The sequence below is a fragment of the Sphaerodactylus townsendi genome, linkage group LG03 (genome assembly GCF_021028975.2).
Source record: "Sphaerodactylus townsendi isolate TG3544 linkage group LG03, MPM_Stown_v2.3, whole genome shotgun sequence".
NCBI lineage: Eukaryota > Metazoa > Chordata > Lepidosauria > Squamata > Sphaerodactylidae > Sphaerodactylus > Sphaerodactylus townsendi.
The window spans coordinates 84,223,261-84,240,923 of NC_059427.1; the positions used below are offsets into that span (position 1 = coordinate 84,223,261).

General features: G+C 39.8%; 1 protein-coding gene and 1 long non-coding RNA gene across 6 annotated transcripts; one reads left to right on the forward strand and one right to left on the reverse strand.

The window, feature by feature from the left end:
* The first annotated feature begins 352 nt into the window (after window positions 1-352).
* On the forward strand, window positions 353-17,629 carry PHYKPL (5-phosphohydroxy-L-lysine phospho-lyase). Of its 5 annotated transcripts, none has more exons than XM_048491190.1 (13): window positions 353-436; window positions 5,739-5,857; window positions 6,473-6,632; window positions 7,360-7,434; window positions 9,163-9,250; window positions 9,345-9,461; window positions 9,766-9,848; window positions 11,349-11,574; window positions 11,796-11,950; window positions 13,289-13,378; window positions 14,254-14,384; window positions 15,403-15,447; window positions 15,653-17,629. In XM_048491190.1, exons 1-12 carry the CDS (start codon window positions 378-380, stop codon window positions 15,423-15,425), a joined length of 1,326 nt encoding a protein of 441 aa, XP_048347147.1. In that variant the 5' UTR covers window positions 353-377; the 3' UTR covers window positions 15,426-15,447; window positions 15,653-17,629. The 5 variants fall into 5 exon arrangements, 2 of the variants coding, with proteins under 2 accessions (XP_048347147.1, XP_048347145.1); XM_048491188.1 differs by lacking the exon at window positions 353-436 and adding an exon at window positions 1,305-1,402; XR_007244044.1 differs by having other exon boundaries at window positions 14,254-15,447.
* On the reverse strand, window positions 6,961-9,897 carry LOC125429773. Its single transcript, XR_007244046.1, has 2 exons — window positions 9,366-9,897; window positions 6,961-7,650 (listed from the first exon to the last, which is right to left on the reverse strand). It is a non-coding gene; the product is annotated as an uncharacterized LOC125429773 (long non-coding RNA).
* Window positions 17,630-17,663: the final 34 nt, after the last annotated feature.

Here is a 17,663-nt window from a genome sequence, read left to right on the forward strand (position 1 = left end):
GTGGAAGGGTCCTCAGAGGCACATTTACAAAAGGGTATCAAGTACGGTGATGGGGTATCAAGTACGGTGATGGTACCTCGTGTAGAAATCCAACAGAGGAAGCCTTTTTAGACCTAAAGGTGCTTTACGTTCTCCATTATCTCAGACAGCGAGCCAGGCAGCCCTGCAGGAAAGTTCAGTGGCTTTACCCCCCAGTGCCTCATTGAAAACCAGCCCCTCCAACAAGCCCTCGAGGCAGATTCACCTCCTAGCAAGCTTCCTGCGCTCGGAAGTTGAGCCGGCCCAGCACGAGCTCAAAGACGTCCCTTAAAAAAACCACTGACGGAAGCCCCGCCTCTTTTATCGCGTTCGGGGCGCCTTTCCCGGCCGGAGAAGCCATGGAGGCCGAGCCACGTTGCCGCTTAGAGACTTTGGCTCTGAGGAAGCGGTTGATCGGGTAGGTGCCACGGCTCAAAGACCGGCCGGCTCATTGGCTGCCACCGAAGGACCTGTGCGGTTCGTGGAATCGTTACCTGTCCTCTTGAATAGAAGCGCTGGCCTACTCCAAACATGCCGCAGAGTGGAGGGGTGAAACGAGCTGTACCACTTTAGTCTGTAGGCGTGGGGGAGTTATATTTGTGACGGTCAACCATCGCGCGGGGGTGGGGGAGTTATCTTTTCTGCAGATAAAAGTGTAGCGCACAGGATGAGTTTCTGTTAGCCCTTAACAGGGAATTATTAATGTAGGGGGATCTTTGGAAAATATAATACCTCACTTGCTATCTGGTGTAGACCATTCAAGCCTTTCAGAGCAGCCTGATTACCGCATTACCTAGGCTTCAGAATTTAATAGAGCTGAACTGAATGGGCCACTTCAGATTGGTGGTGTGGAATTACATTTTTCAGATCCCCTCACCCTGTCCAAAGAGACTTCAGGTAACCCAGCACAAGAAGGCAATAAGCCTAACGGGCGGGGTGTTAAGTGCCATCAAGTCTCTTTGGCCTATGGGGACGCTATGAATTAACATCCTCCAAAACATTTTAAACAGCCTATTGTTAATAGCCTTGTTCAGGTATTGGAGACTGAGGCCCGTGGCTGACTTGAGTCAAACCATCCCAGCATCGTCCGTCTGTCCGTCGTCCCCCCCCACTAGCATCACTTACTTATCCACTGAGTCACCTCTTCTCATAACATGATCGAAGTATTATAGTGTCAGTTTAGTTGTTGTAGCTTCTAGAGAGAGTTCAGGCCTGATTTATTTGTGTTAAGTCACAACTAACTTATGATGATACTCCCATAGTGTTTTCAAAGCAACAGACATTCTGAGATGGTTTGCCATTGCCTGCCTCTGTGTCATGTTCCTGATATTCCTTGGAGGTCTCCAATCCAACGACTTGCCTGTTGGGTGTTTGACTGGCCAAGGTAATTATCCATGGCAGAGTGATGATTTGAACCTGAGTTTCCCAGATCCTAGTCCCAGGACAACCACACTGGCTCTCCAGAATGATTTGCTCTAGAAGCCACTTGTCCTTTGGGTTGTCTGTAAAATTCTCCTCCAACACCACATTTCAAATGGACCACCTTTGTTCCTGTCAGCTTTCTTCATTGTCCAGCCTAGGCAATGAGCTTAGGTAGAACATTTTGTATTGATAAGCAAATCCTTTATTTTCAGGGAAATATTACCCAAGGAAGTATTTTAAAATGTGAATTTTCATACCTGTGATATGAAGTGATACAGCCCATTCTTCCACCTCATTCTGCCACATGCCTAAACCAGAGTTCTCAGCAGCCCATGTGGTTGCAAGCCTCTGGGTTTCAGCCATCCAAGCCCATAACAGGCTACAAACAAAATGTCTTATTATTATTTTATGTCTTATTATTATTTTACCTCCCAACCTGTGAATGTCAGTTCTGTACTGCTTAGAGAAAGCGTGGAGATACCCAAGTTGCAGTTTTGCAGATGGTTTCAGTGGATCAAATTAGAGAGCTATAAAAAAAATGGCTGTAATGCTTCCAGTGGTCTTTTGCCTTTAAAATACTAAATACTGCAAAACAATCTCTTAGTGTGTCAACCTGAACAGAGGTATCCCCTTCTAACCCCACTGATTTCTCCGGGATTGCATGTCATCTTGCAAGAGTCATGGTAGAAACCCTTATCCCTCCTCCCCCAAGTGATGAATGTTTAAAAGCCACGGACAAGGCCTCTGTTTTTCTAGCGACTTGATAAAGAAACTGGGAACTTGTCTCACATCCAGATCATATTATTTCCTCATGAGTGGGGATGGTTTGGATTAAACGTGGGGCAACATGATTAGACCTATATAAAAATGAGTGAATATTGAAGACAGTCAGTCTTCAGCACCATTTAGTTCTCACCCAAATGCATCACTTTTTATTAATGGAAGTAAGATATGTTCCAAGACTTACTATGAAAGCTGTTTGGAGAATCCAGTCTGTAAGTAAGCAGGTTGCCAAGGGCTAAAAAGGTGATTTTGAGCAAGGTCCCAAGTAGTAATCTACAGACTGGGTATGGATGCAAAAGTAAGGCGAGTCTGAATATGTGGGCATTCAGAGATAGATGAATCCTTTTTCTAAAGAATGCTTGTAATATTGGTATTACCAGATATTGGTATTGTGATATTGATATTCGAGGTGTGGATATAAAGGTCTCTATTCAGAACAGAGTCCAGAATAGACAAGTAGAAGAGTCACAAGGCCTTATGGGGGCATTTCATTTTCCCTTTCCCCATGTTTTGAGAGCCCCCTTCAAATCGTTCCCCTTTTCTTGCTTCCTTTTCTCCTTTCCACTCACCAGCCAATCTAGCTTTCTTCAGCTTGTCCTGTCCCTGACAAATTCTGCCAAGGAAAACGCTTTCCAAGTTGTAGTGTGCCAACTCAGCAGGCTTCAGTTGCGTATTGAGGAACCTAAAATGACTTGTGGGAGTACCACATTTCCCCTCCTTTATCTCTTCCCTACACTCTTTCCTCTTTTTCTTCTTGAGGCAGTCTCCATATCCTGACTTTTACCAGCTTTCTTCTCCCTTCCTACCTACCAAGCAGCCTACATTTTATCCCCTCCCCCATCTAATAAGCTACATTTATTATTTACTAAGCTCATTTAAATCCCACTTTGCTCCACAATGGGGATTCAAAGCAATTTACATCCGCTCCTCCATTTTATCATTCCAACAACCCCATGAGATACTTTAGGCTGGGAGTATGACTGGCTTGAAGTAACCCAGTGAGAGGCCACAACAGAATGGGGATTTGAATCTGGGTCTGCCAGAGTTTATTCTACATTACCTATAATCTGCCTTTTTGACTAAGACTCAATGTGGATTACACAGTGTATGTCAAAACCAACAACAGGTTGGGGCATCCAATGAACAGTGCAATAGAATTTGGACTGCCAACATCTGAAAACAAGCAGAAATCTAAAACATAGTTGAAACAACATGACAGTTAAACAATGCAGAAATTATACAATAGAAGCATACTTAGTGATAGAAAGTGCCATCAAGTTGTACTGACTTATGGTGACCCTGTAGGGTTTCCAAACATAGAGACTATGAGAGGTAGTGTGCCACTGCCTGCCTCTCTAGCAACCCTTGATTTCCTTAATTGTCTCCCATCCAGGTACTAACCAGGGCTGACTCTGCTTAGCTTCCAAGATCTGATATGGTTGGGCTAGCTTGGGCTATACAGATCAGAGCAAGAGCATACTCACCATCTGAAAATGTCATCATTCTGGCTTTCATGAGATGGCTACTATTGAACGGTAACAAGCAGTCAGTCCTGGGGGAATCATGCAACCTGCATGGTATCAAGTTGCCTGGTAGTTGCTGCTGGGCCTGGCCCAGATTACTCCTCCCTCAAAGGCCAATGAAGTACTCACAAGGGCCCTGCCCACTCACACTTCCATTTCCTGAGAGAAACAAAGGCTTGAAGGTTGGCAATGCTGTTGCGGTTGCCTAGTAACAGGCACTGAGGGCATTAATTCCTAAAGCTTTTGGTGCTCCTTTTATCATTTCTGAGTGAAGATTTTGTGAAAGCCTGGAGTATTTTTCAGGTTTGTAGGAAGATCTTCCTTGCCTATCCATGACCCCAGTTTCTAGATTTAAGTATCCACAGATTGGACTGCATTGAGAATTACACATACTAACAAGCAGGGGATCCTTCCCTACCAGTTCCTCTTCTCCTTCTCTGAAAGCCCCCTGAGCCTCTCTTTGCTGCCTCCTTCAGTTTACCCTTCCTTTCCCAACCCCTGACAACCTCTCCCAGGGAAAAGTCCGGCTGAGTTGCACAGTGCCAGCCACCAGGCACTGGCAGGGTGAAGTACCTCACAGTGGCGTAGAAGGTTAAGAGCTCATGTATCTAATCTGGAGGAACCGGGTTTGAGTCTCTGCTCTGCTGCCTGAGCTGTGGAGGCTTATCTGGGGAAATCAGATTAGCCTGTGCACTCCCACACACGCCAGCTGGGTGACCTTGGGCTAGTCACAGCTTCTTGGAGCTCTCTCAGCCCCACCTACCTCACAGGGTGTTTGTTGTGAACGGGGAAGGGCAAGGAGATTGTAAGCTCTTTTGAGTCTCCTACAGGAGAGAAAGGGGGGATATAAATCCAAACTCTTCTTCTTCTTCTCCTTGTATTCCTTTCTTCACAATATTTCTTCTTTCTCTACTACAGGCAGCAACCATATCCTCACTTTTCCATTATATTTACTGTTTTATTTCTATAAAATGTGAACCCAAAGCATTACACCACACTAGCTTTTGTGTAGTTGCTGCTATTGAACAGTAGCAAGCAGCTGGGCTTCGATGAGTCATGCAAATAGGGTGACATTAAATTGTCTGGTGGTTACAGGTGGGCCTAGCCTCGATAAAACTGCTCAAGCAGTCAGCCTATATTGGGTGGTTGTACTACTCGGAAGGAGTAGGTTTGTAACTTGGGAGTGCTGTTGGATCCTGATCTATGGTTGGAGGTTCAGATCTTCACAGCATCATGGAGCACCTTTTATTTACTCAAGTCAATTAACTGACTCCTGCCATTCTTTGAAGCATGATCTGACGATAGTGACTCATGTGCTGATCATATTCAAGTTAGATTAATGAAATGCACTTTATGAGAGGCTCTCTTAGAAAACTTTGAGGGGCTTCCTTAGAAATATGTGGCAGCCAGGCTACTGTATTGTAAAACATGGCAGCCATGTTAGATACAGCAGTTGTATCATTCCCATGATTAAAGCTCAGCATTGTCTGCCTGTATATTTCTGGGCATATTTCAACATGCTGGTTATTTCAAGATTCTAAATGGTTTTGGGCCAGGGCACCTGAACAGCCATCTTTTCCAATACTGTCCAGCCTACCTGTTAAGCGCCCACCTTCATAAGTGAAGCTGGCAGCAACCAGTCAGACTTTATCAATGGCACTTTGGCTTTACAATGGCTGCCCTCTTACAACTCACCTGACACCTAAGTTACTGTCATTTATGCTCCAGCAAAAACAATTTTTTTAACCAGGCTTTCATCTCAAGCATTCTTTCTTTTAAAGCTGCTTTTAAAATATGTATTATGAATATTATTTTAGGCTACTAAATATTATGTGCTTCTGTTACGCTATGATTTGTTTTTATGATTGTTATTATTCTTATGCTGTTGTTTTTAGGTATCTGGAGTTGACATACACAAATTGGCAGTAAAATAATTGTTTTTTTTAAGTGCTTAAGTTCTACAAAGTTCTTATTTCTTCCCCCTTCCTTCAGATCCTCCTGCAGGCTTTTTTTTCCAGAAGACCCAGTGAAGATTACAAGAGCAAAGGGCCAGTATATGTATGATGAAACTGGAAACGAGTACCTTGACTGTATAAACAATGTTGCTCATGGCAAGTGTGAACTCGATTTCTCATTAAGTCCCAACTACATGTTCCATATGCTACTTCAGTGGACATTTTAAACCATGAAAGCTACTTCTGGTGTGTTCAACTGGGGTCAGAGAAGTGCAGCAAGGCCTTATTTTTAACTTTTCTCCTGCTACATATCATTCCATGGCCCTCAGCTTTGACTCTCTCTGAGGTTTCAGATGTATACTGCCTTTATGGATAGACCCTGTATACATCCATTGGTCTGGCACCATGCAACACCATAGCAAACAATGCCAGAACTTAATGACTTTGGAACAGAATTAAGGAACAGCTAGGTAACAAAAGGCTATGTGTCATACCTTGTGTATTGTCCTGCTGATTTAAAGCATAACAAGGAAACTGCTAAATTTATTTCACTTGTGCCTCTGTATTGCAGTTAATGATTGAGCACGTCCATCAAATTAAATTATCTTAAATTGGCACAAGGAGACCCAGTTCCCATAATTTTTCTGGACTGAACTGTGTATAAATTAGTCAGAGTTTAAAACAACATAATTGGTTATTAAATGTATGGTAATATCCCTTTTGAGCAGACACTGAAATAGACTTTCTCTCCCCATCTAACTTGTCTTTCAGTTGGACACTGCCATCCTGAGGTAGTCCGTGCAGCACATCAACAAAACCAGGCGTTAAATACAAACTCTCGGTATCTACATGACAACCTGGTAGATTATGCACAAAAGCTTTCTAATACATTGCCTGAAAAACTGTGTACCTTCTATTTTTTGAATTCAGGGTAAGTGCTTAATATCACGCAAGGCAGTTTCTTCATTGCCTTCTCATCTTCATTTACACTGAGCACTGACTGAGGCAAAAATATTTTATGGAGTTACTTGAAACAAGATGCCAATGGCATTCAGTAGGATTCAGCTCTGAATAACTATGCATAGGATTGTTTTATGTATTGGAAATACTAAAATTAAAAATTGACTTTTGGAACCAGTCGTGACACTTGAATTTTACAGACCTCTTTTCACACCTTGTTGCAAAAGCATATAGTCATTTTTTACACCTACACACCCATGGAAGTGAATTGTGTAGTAGAAAAACTATACTCTGTTACCTTTGTTTTGATAACTAGTATTTATTTTCACTTGATTTTTTAAACAGAACCAATTTGGAATATATACCACAAGGTGAATGCATCAAGCAGTCTGTGACACTGAAATGTTTCGTTAGAAAAGTGTGTACATTGGCTATATAAAAACTGTAATGTTCACTCAGTGGTGCTTTTTGTAATAAGGTAAAGGTAGTCCCTTTTGCAAGCACTGGATCGTTTCCAACCCATGGCGTAGCATCACATCACAATGTTTACTTTTTGTACATACTCATTTTTGTGCCTATGTGTAAATCCAGAGTCTGACCACTCAGTTCTGTAAACTGCAGATATAAAACAATGCTTGGGAGATCATTGTTTGGCTGTATATGTACAATAAAACCATCATGGAACTTTTCGATTGTAGATCAGAAGCTAATGATCTTGCCCTGAGACTGGCCCGGCAATATACAAAGCATGAGGATGTTATTGTAATGGATCAGTAAGTATATAAAACATTTTTAATTCACTATAATTCAGAAATTATTAAAAATTAGTCACTCACCTATGTGTTTACTGGACACAATTTAAGGTATTGGCTATCACATACATCAAAGACCTTCATGGCCTTGGTCCCTCATATCTGTGGGTCTGCCTCTCTTCATAAGCTCCACCACAACAGCTTTGCTCATGTCAGCATGTCTCTGCAAGTGCTAACCTGCAAATGGGCAAAATCAAAAACTGCCTATATATGCGCCTTCTCCATTGCGAAGGTCAAGAAAGATCCCACATTCCTGACTTTTCACAAGCTATGTAAAACTGAATTATTCAAGAGATCTTTTCTATGCAAGTAACAGGATAAATTATTAGGTCTGTGATCTACAATGCTATAGCTTACTATAAGTAGAATCCTAATATGTAAAAATGTTTGCACTGCTTAACATGTTATATTAAGACTTATGCTATGCTTCGGTTCTTTCTGATGATTCCACATTTCTACAATCTAATACATCATTTATCAATTGTCTCGTTTTATTGATTGTACTGACTCATTATGACAGATTCTGCACAGATAACACTAATGGGTTAAATGAGTCCATGCTGCCTGTGCTGCCGTTTGCGCAGGAGGTGTAGGGGTCAGGCAGGATCACTGGGATCCCAGCAGCAGGAGGCAGCATGATTCGCATGGGAAAGTGTTTCCCTGCAAACCGCACAGCTGAAAATCCCCCCACCCACTTACCAGCACAATATGGTGGCCACCTAATAGAGAATCTACCATAATGGTGGCTAGAAGGGAGTGGGAATAGAATGCTTCTTGCTTGCCATAGTTCGCACAGGCAAGCAGGAAACGTCTGAAACCCGGGTTGGAGAAAAATAGTCGCTAATTTAGCAGCTTTCATTTAACCCAGGTTCAAACAAATGTAATGGGTTAAAAGCATTTGGGGGGCGAGTTCTGGGGGAACTTCTCCTCCATAAAGCCTTAAAAAATGGCCTGAACCCATTATATTTGGCCTGTGCAGAATCACCCTTATTAACCCTCCTTGAATCCTTGTGAGAAATGCAGACTATTGATAATGTAAATAACGAAATAATCTTGTTCTGTAATCTATTTGATTGTGCATATGAGACAAATGTGATACACACAATGCTCCTGATATTCATTATCACTTTCTTCAGAAAGGGGCATCACATGTATCAGACCTCTGATTTATTTGTACCAACATGGAAAATCCCCTTTCAGAAGACATGGTGATCACACCTATCAGGAGGACATCTTTTAGCAAGTTCGTTCTGTATGCATATTCAAAACGGTCAGGACGGTAACATCTGAAAACTGGTTTTGTTAACTTTGCACTTCTTCCAAGAGGTTCACGGCAGAATACATGGGTTCCAGGTGGTTTCTCATACTAAGTGTATCCTGCTTAACTTCAAAATTAGAAATGTACCAGACACACTAATTATACTGCATGTTGTGACCAAAGTATAGTGCATACAACTTTGCAATAAATTATACAATACTGTTATTAGATATGACTCAGATCCCATGCTTGATTAAACTGTCTCTAATTTAAACTAATGCTTCACCATGTTTTTTACAAAGAGAACAAGTGAAAAAATGCCTAAAACATCAGAGCAGCTGCTCCAGTTTGGCAAACTCTATGTTAGCCCTAACGAATTGCAGGTGTGGATTAATTATGTAGCTCTGCTGATTGTTTGTTTTTGTTTTAAGTGCTTATCATGGACATCTGACATCCTTGATTGACATAAGTCCATATAAGTTCAGAAATCTAGACGGACAAAAGGAATGGGTCCATGTGGTATGCAGAAGAGACTACAAAACATTGACCTTTTTCAATTTTTTTTTTAAAAACCCTGTCTGTCTCAATAACAAATTACCCTTTATTTGGTTAGGTTCCTCTTCCCGATACATACCGAGGATTGTTTAGAGAAGACCACAAGGATCCAGGCTCAGCATATGCCAATGAAGTAAAAAAAATAATTGATCAAGGACACCAAAAAAGTAGAAAGGTAGAATAAAGGAAACCTTTGATTAACTTAAAAAAAATCGGGTACATCACAACAAACATATTTCAGCCTAACAAGAAGTGTGAGTTGTGCTCAGAAAGGCTGTCTGGATACAGATACAGATATCAGTGAGAGATATTTATGAACAGCAGCATGCAATCATGTAGCTTGCTACTGACAGCTTTCCAGATTAGGCACATTGCTCACAGCTGTTTCTCAAATACTGTTTCAAGTTTTAAGGAATTGCAATGTAAATTTATCCTTCTAAAGCTAGTTTCACTATTGTTACAAACATTTAACTTTTCAGTTTGCTGCATTTTTTGCTGAATCTTTACCAAGTGTTGCTGGACAAATCATTCCACCACCAGGTTATTTCCAGAAGGCAGCAGAGTAAGTAGTACATATAAGCTAAATTTTTCTTGAACTTTCCTCATTTGATCTAGATCAGGGGTAGGGAACCTGCGGCTCTCTCCAATTGGCCATGCTGGTAGGGGCTGATGGGAATTGTAGTTCCTGAACATCTGGAGAGCCGCAGGTTCCCTACCCCTGATCTAGATTAACTGGTTGTCTAGGGCTTTTCTGCATGGGGTTTTTTTTGGTCAGTTTTGGCCCCATACTGCTTCAATTTATCCCAATTTCCACACATTTTTGCACCTTCAGTTTTCATCTAAGTTTTTTGGTTTATTCCCCCCCCCCACACACACACACACACCTTTCCAGACTTTTACCCCAATGTTTTTCTAGTGCAGAGGAATGCAACCTGCGGCTCTCCAGATGTTCATGAACTACAATTCCCATCAGCCCGTCAGCATGGCCAATTGGGAATTGTAGTTCATGAACATCTGGAGAGCCACAGGTTGCAGACTCCTGTTCTAGTGAGTAATGTTTCTATCAATATTCTTTATCCCACCTACTTCCAGCCCACTTTTCAATAGCTGGACTCTCGGCATTGTTAAACCAATCCCTCTCCTCTCCAAAAGGCGTGATTTTTTTAAGGCCCGTAGACATCAATATAACACTGTGGTTTTGTAATGATAATTTAATTTATCTGAATTTCAAGCTTTTGTTTTTTAAAAAAGTAAGTCTCTAGTCCTTTCCCCTCACAAAGATATGCCTTTTTACCTTATATCTCAACTACAGACTTTTTTAAAAAAATAAAAGCTGAGAATTCAGAGCCCCTGCTTATACTATCATTATAATACTACATTGTTATTTCTATATTTTAGGGCCTTTCAAAAATGGTTGGAAGTGCTCTGAAGTCACTGTTAACCTTCTTCCCTGGATAATCCTCATTATTTAAATGACACGCAGAAGAAAATTAACTCCACAACTGCAAAAATGCACAGGGGGCAGACAAGTGGAAGAACCCTGCCCAATTCTAAATGAACTGATTCCACAGTGCTTGTGGATCAAATCCCACGAAAATCAGGAGTGTGTGGAAAGAGGTCTTGGATTGCTGGTATCCTCCTTGGTCCGCTACTGCTAATCAGGAACATGATCCAGACAAGTTAAGCTCTTCCTCATGAAATCAAAGTCCCATTTGATTTTAGTAGGAAAATTAAGCACTTTCCCATAGATTAGGCAAAGCTTTTTGGGGTTACATTATGTGTGTTAAGTGCCATTAAGTCACTTTTAACTTCTAGTCACCCTTTGAATTAATGATCTCCAACATGTCCTATCATTAGCTGCTGTACTCTGGTCTCGCAAACTGAAGACTATCATGGATTCCTTTATTGAGCCAAGTCATCTCATGTTAAAACATACATATTTCTGTGTCAGTTCAATGAAGAAATCACTAACAATATTTAGAAAAAATGACATTTGGAATACTTGGAACAAAATAATTGGTTACACTATATGAATTTCAATGATCTCTAACTCTCTTAATAGGCACATACACAAGGCAGGAGGTGTGTTCATTGCTGATGAAATTCAAGTCGGCTTTGGGAGAGTTGGCAAACATTTCTGGGCATTTCAGCTTCAGGGAGAGGATTTTATCCCTGATATCGTCACAATGGGAAAACCTATTGGCAATGGACATCCTGTCTCCTGTGTGGCAACAACTAAGGACATTGCAGAGGCATTTTCAGCAACAGGAGTGGAATATTTTAACACAGTAAGTATTTTAGCACAGCAAGCAGTCACAGAACCTGTGTTCTAAATGTGGATGTTAGCCTTACTAGGAATAATGTTTAATGCATTTTCATTTACAACATATTGCTTGTATAACTACATCAAATTTAAATAGTATTTTTATAACATATCACACCATTAAATGTAGAAAGCATCTCTACTTTTTTTTCTTTTTCTTCCTCCTCCCCAATCGTGGGGGCCCAGTTTGGAGGCAATCCTGTGTCTTGTGCAATTGGTTTAGCAGTTTTGGATGTCATTGAAAAGGAACAGCTTCAAGCCCATTCTCTTCAAGTGGGAAGCTTCCTCATGGAACTACTACATCAACAAAAAGAAAAACATTGCCTAATTGGTGATGTCAGGTATCAATCATTTTGTCCCACTGGATTGGTTTCAGTGTTCCACTTATACAGGGACCATGGATCATCCTCATTTTCCATTTCTACGAGCTGTCTCTTTCAACCTCAGGAAAATTGTTTCCCGTGATTGTAAAATCTATGTGATATAAGAAACTGCCACACCGGTTCGTGGGCCACAACACAAAGGGGCAAAATTGCTCCCTTGTACATCAGTCAGTACTTGGCTGGCTGAAAAGGCACAAAGCTGATTTCATCTTTTCTCAAGCAGCCCACCCATTTTGCAACTACTATTCCATGAGCGTCTCACAACCCCCAAAAACGTTTCCAGGGTCAGGATGACTGCTGGGAAGAGGAGTTAAGCGGGTAAAATCTTCTTCTGACACAGCATTCTGTTGAGCCATCACTGGATAAAACTTCTCAATTGCAGAAACTGTCATAAAAATGACCACTAATCCAAGAGGGATTTATGATAATTGTCTTAAACAATCTTTTTTTCAATACTTAAAAAATTAAACAAATTGTAGAAAAAGAGGTAAAATGAATTGGAAGTCATAAGGTGTTATTTCCTGAAAGTGGACAACCATAACAAAAAGTAAATAATGAAAAGCTGCTTTTATAAAGAACTGGTGGTACACAGAATTAAATGCTACTACTCAGAATTGTAATAAGGCAGACTTTCCTATTTGCAAAATTTCTTTTAAAGCCAGGGTAGTAAAAATGGTAAAGCAGAAAACAGATGACTTCTTAAGTCAGTCTTACTTGATATAACTAGTTATTATCTTTTTAAAAATACTGTTCTTTTTCCATTACTCTCTGAATAGTATTGTCGAAGGCTTTCATGGCCAGAATCAACTGGCTGTTGTAGGTTTTCCAAGCTGTGTGGCCATGGTCTGGTAGCTTTTGCTCCTGTTTCACCCACATCTATCACTGGCATCCTCAGAGGCATTTCACAGTAAGACGTGTTTCTCTCTGTGGCACTGTGCCATGCCTCTGAAGATGCCAGCGATAGATGTGGGTGAAACAATTAGGCACAGAAACTACCAGATCATGGCCAAACCCCAGAAAACCCACAACAGTCAGCACTCCTGAATTGTTTTTAATCAATGGGACCTCCGAGATGTATTTTTTAACTTCATTTCTGCTCCACCCTTCTCTCAAAACATCCTATATTGTTTTCACCTCTTCCCTTTAATCTACCTAACAACCCAATAAAGTTGGTGGGGCAGAAGAGAGGGAAGAGACAGAAATTGGCAATTCAACACTGGATCAGTTAATGGTGCATAATGTCATAAGCCATTTTTCTGATTTCTGCCATCTTGCTGATTTTCATTTCTTTGAAAGGGGTTCAGGATTGTTCATTGGAGTTGACCTGGTGCAAGACCAAACAAAAAGAACTCCTGCTACCAAAGAAGCTGAGTTCCTAACAACAAGGTAAATTTTCCCAGTCACACAACTGAATATATGCCCCAAACTAGAACATCTTCATGTACCTCTGAATATAAACACTGCTGGTATGAGTATTTTCAAGATTAAAATAGTTATATATTTGTGCTGGTTGATAGCAGAGGTCAGAAAGAAGGTTCTTTTCCCTCTCCCTTTACCTTCGCAAATGTCTCATAGTAGCTCCTGTTGTGTACAGCAGCACAATTTTTTGCATATCGTTTATAGGCATTAGCTGTAAATTCTTAGAAACAAGCAACATGCTCTTAAAAGAGACCAAGACATAACAGCTGCAGATCGGTGGAATCAGGACATTTGCAGAGGACAGGGTTGAGGCTCCGGCCCTATGGTTACTTACCTTTTAGACATTTTATAAAATTATGTTTTTCTTTCCCGTAGTCTATGAAGTCTATGGCTCATAAGAGGGGTTCTCTGATTCCTCTGGAACTGTTGCACCCAGTTCTAGGTTGAAACTTTCTGGGGTAAACAAACTGATAATCTTCCAGAAACTAACAACCACAGTTAGACTACTGTGGAAAGACTCCAATATCGGAGCAGCTAGTTCTAGAATTCTGTACCAAAGTTCTCATAGCCCACATATAGAGTTTTGTAAAAACAATACTGGTTCAGAGAGTTACTGTTATTGCACGACTGTGGCATGTAGCCTGATGGGTCTTTGCAAGACAGACTATTTCCCCACAAAATCCCTACTAACTTAATGTATTGGATCTTCAGGCAGGGAACAAAACCTAGTTTTTAAGAAGTAACCAAACAAAAGCAATGATATAATAGCTAAACAAATTTAACATTCAACAGGAAAAATGGTTTTAATATTATGTCATTTTAATCCATTTCCTAAATTCTAGGTTGAAGGAAGAATTCATTCTATTGAGCACTGATGGCCCAGGAAGGAATGTGCTTAAATTCAAGCCCCCGCTATGTTTTAATAAAAAAGATGCACAGCTTGTTGTGGATAAGCTTGATAAACTATTAACAGGTAAGAAAGAGGAAAGGTGTCTGCTTAGGTATAAAGCGTTGCAACTCCATGGAATGAGAGAAGGTTGTCAGATCTTCAATATATATATAACTGATAAACATTTCACTTGTACTCATTCATTCCCAGTTCTGCTTGTTGATGTTCAAGAGTAAGAAGGCTGGCAAAGTAAGCAGATTAATTTAAGGGACAGAATTAAGATAGGATTCCCCTGCATACAAGAGTGTGTAAGCTAAGGCCTGGTAAGTGTGGCGGACTTGAGGCTACCTTAAACCTACAGTATTTCATACAACCCCACCCCCCAATTCATTGGGGCTAGAAAAAAATTAGGCAGTATACAAAACCTATACATATCAAGGAAAAGGACCACAGCTCACTAGCAGAGTATGTACTTTGCAAGCAAATGATCCCACATTAAATCCCTGTCATCTCTAGACGTTGCTGATGGGCAAGACATTTCTCAACCCAAGAGCCTGTCAGAGCAGACAGTGTGGAACTACATGGATCAGTGGCTGACTGATATAATGTTCAAAAGGCTAGACTAAAAACATGGTTACTATGATTTTATTATTATATGATTTGATACACATGTACTCTCATACAAGCTGACATCTTCATGCTCAATGAGTTATGCTAGTTGTGTGAGAAGAATACATATGTGTTTGTGTTTTGCCAGCTGACTAATGGTGACCCTAGGGTTTTCAAGGCAATTCAGATGTCTACCATAAGCCATTTGAACTATTCCTACAGAAGATACACTCATGCCTGCAGCATATGGCTGTGCAGACTATGAACAGACTGCTTTTGGGTTAAGCTCACTAGAAAGTAAGAATGGCATGCATGTGTAATTATGAAGGGCAGGTTAAAGAGTTCATAGTGTTAACATTAACTATTCTTAGAGACTAGTCTATTTACAGTAACTTGTTTTGTAAGAATAAGAGTTTCGTGGCTTATACACTGAGGATGTTGAGATACTGATTATAACTGTAATATTGACTATATTATATTGACTGTTCTGCAGAATTAGAGATGGGAAATACCTAGAGCGATTCAGTTCCTTCAAATGGTAAGCATTTCATCTGTATCAGAATTCAAATACAAACTGACAAATCAATCTAGAAAATAAGTTTTCCGAGACCTAATTAGGCTCAAGTTTTTAATTTAACCAACTAAGGTCTCAACAATCTGTAATAGCATATTATAAAGTAAAACTGTTATAGAAAGCTTTGAAATGTGAATGTTTAATACATACTTTCATTCTTTTCTTACAGATAAAATGCTGAAATCTACAATTTTGATGATTATAATCAAAGATAGTAAACTTCCACCTTTGCTTAATTTAATTATTAAATGGGTATCACTGTTAAAATGGCAGTGATGCAGGTTTGAAGTGCTTCATCCATTATCTTGCTATCTCAGTTACTTAGCATATCAAGAAAAGCTACTAGTTGTTATGCGGTCAAATCTATAATTATTACATCAACAATGTTTAATCTTATGTGCATGTTCTCTTCAATTAATACAATTCAATAACGCTAGCAGCTATTTAAAAACACATGAACAAGTCAGCATTTTGAATTGCGTCAGAAACTCAAATATTTAGAGGAACAACAAACTTCTTTCAATGTTTTAAAGAAGCTAGCATATTTTGTTTTCCTGCAAAAAATGAAGTTTTCACTAATAGCAACTGGAAGTTTACGTGGAAAGAATATTCACCTTTTATTATTCATTCAGGAACAGGGAGATACCACTGTCTACATTTGAACACAACCAGATTTGGCTGTATCAGTTTTCCAGAATTCTGACAGAGGCACACTACTTTTCACAGACCATTTCGGTTTTATGTATTTAGTTTTATGGTATGTAGATGCTGAAGAGACACTTCTGCTGCATCAGGAGTAACTGGTAGCATCATAACCCTCCTCTGGCATCAGAATGCATATGGGCAGACAGCTGACAAATCTCTTTTATCAGGACATATACAGTTTAGTAATGAGCAGGGCTATATGTACATTTTTCCATAATCTGTTCTCAAGACAATCTGAATTATGACATTTTTAACAAGAGAAATATGACGTTAAAAGTAACTACTTAAGAGTCAGATTGTAGAGCTTGAATATCTACCTCACAGTAACAACTTTATACAATACTATCTCTCTTTCAACGTATTAGTTTATGGGCCAATGCAGGCCAAGATGTGACCAGTCACATCACCATACACATCTCTCCACCACCTGCTATGTTAACAATGGTTCACGTCATGTTGGCACCTATTGTAAGCATAATCAACACTAACCAGGACTCAAAAGTAGATTCACAATTTAGCAGTAAACTACTGTAAGTCTAGGAAAGGCCGGATACTGTCTATATAGGCAGGGGAAAATTTCTATTTGAGGGAAATGACAAATTCTCTCAGTCTGCTCTGCACACCTTTTAGGTATGATAAACAGCATACTGTTAAGTTTGCAGCAGCTCTCTACATTAGGTGCAAGTTTTAGATTCTTAAATTAGTGTGCATTTTAACTACAGTAGTGTTGAGGCTCAACACAGAATAATGTGCTATATTAAAATGGCATTTCTCTATGTCAGGAAGAACAGTGGAGTCCAACTAGTTCACACTGAAAAGCCAGTTAATGCTAATACCCATGCTGTTTCTAATTAAAAATAACAGAAACATTATCAGCATGAGAATTGTTCATAAAAAAAACCTCAAAACACACAGATACTGAAAAATCAACTTTTCAGACAACTGACATTTTTAAGTATTTCAAGCATTAAGTCCTTGACTATAGATAATACATTTTCAGTGAACACATACAAGAAATCCCTTGGTCAGCGAATTATCGCCTTAAATCTGAGAATCATTTCAGACAGAATTCATGCACTACATAAATACTCCAAGACTTCTTTGTGTGAATATTGCTGAACAGGTTTCCAAATCAGATATAAAAAGTAGACTCTAATATGCAGTTCTCATGTCTGACATTGCCCTGAGTGTGTAAAATACAGCCTTGAACCCTATACTAAATGTCCAAATGTACAAGAAATCTCCCTACATTCTTCCAGTCAGTCAGTCAGTCACAACTGATGGCATAGAAGTTCATGCATTTTCTTGAAAGCCTGAACAGTTTTAACCACCCACCACAGTTCTCCACTTACATTCTTTTCTTAGCTTAATATAAGACTACCCTTTTGCGCCTTTAACTATTTTAATCAACTTTTTCTCGTCACTCATCAATTTTAGCGTTAGAACATGCTCTAAACTCAACCACTGAAATTTAT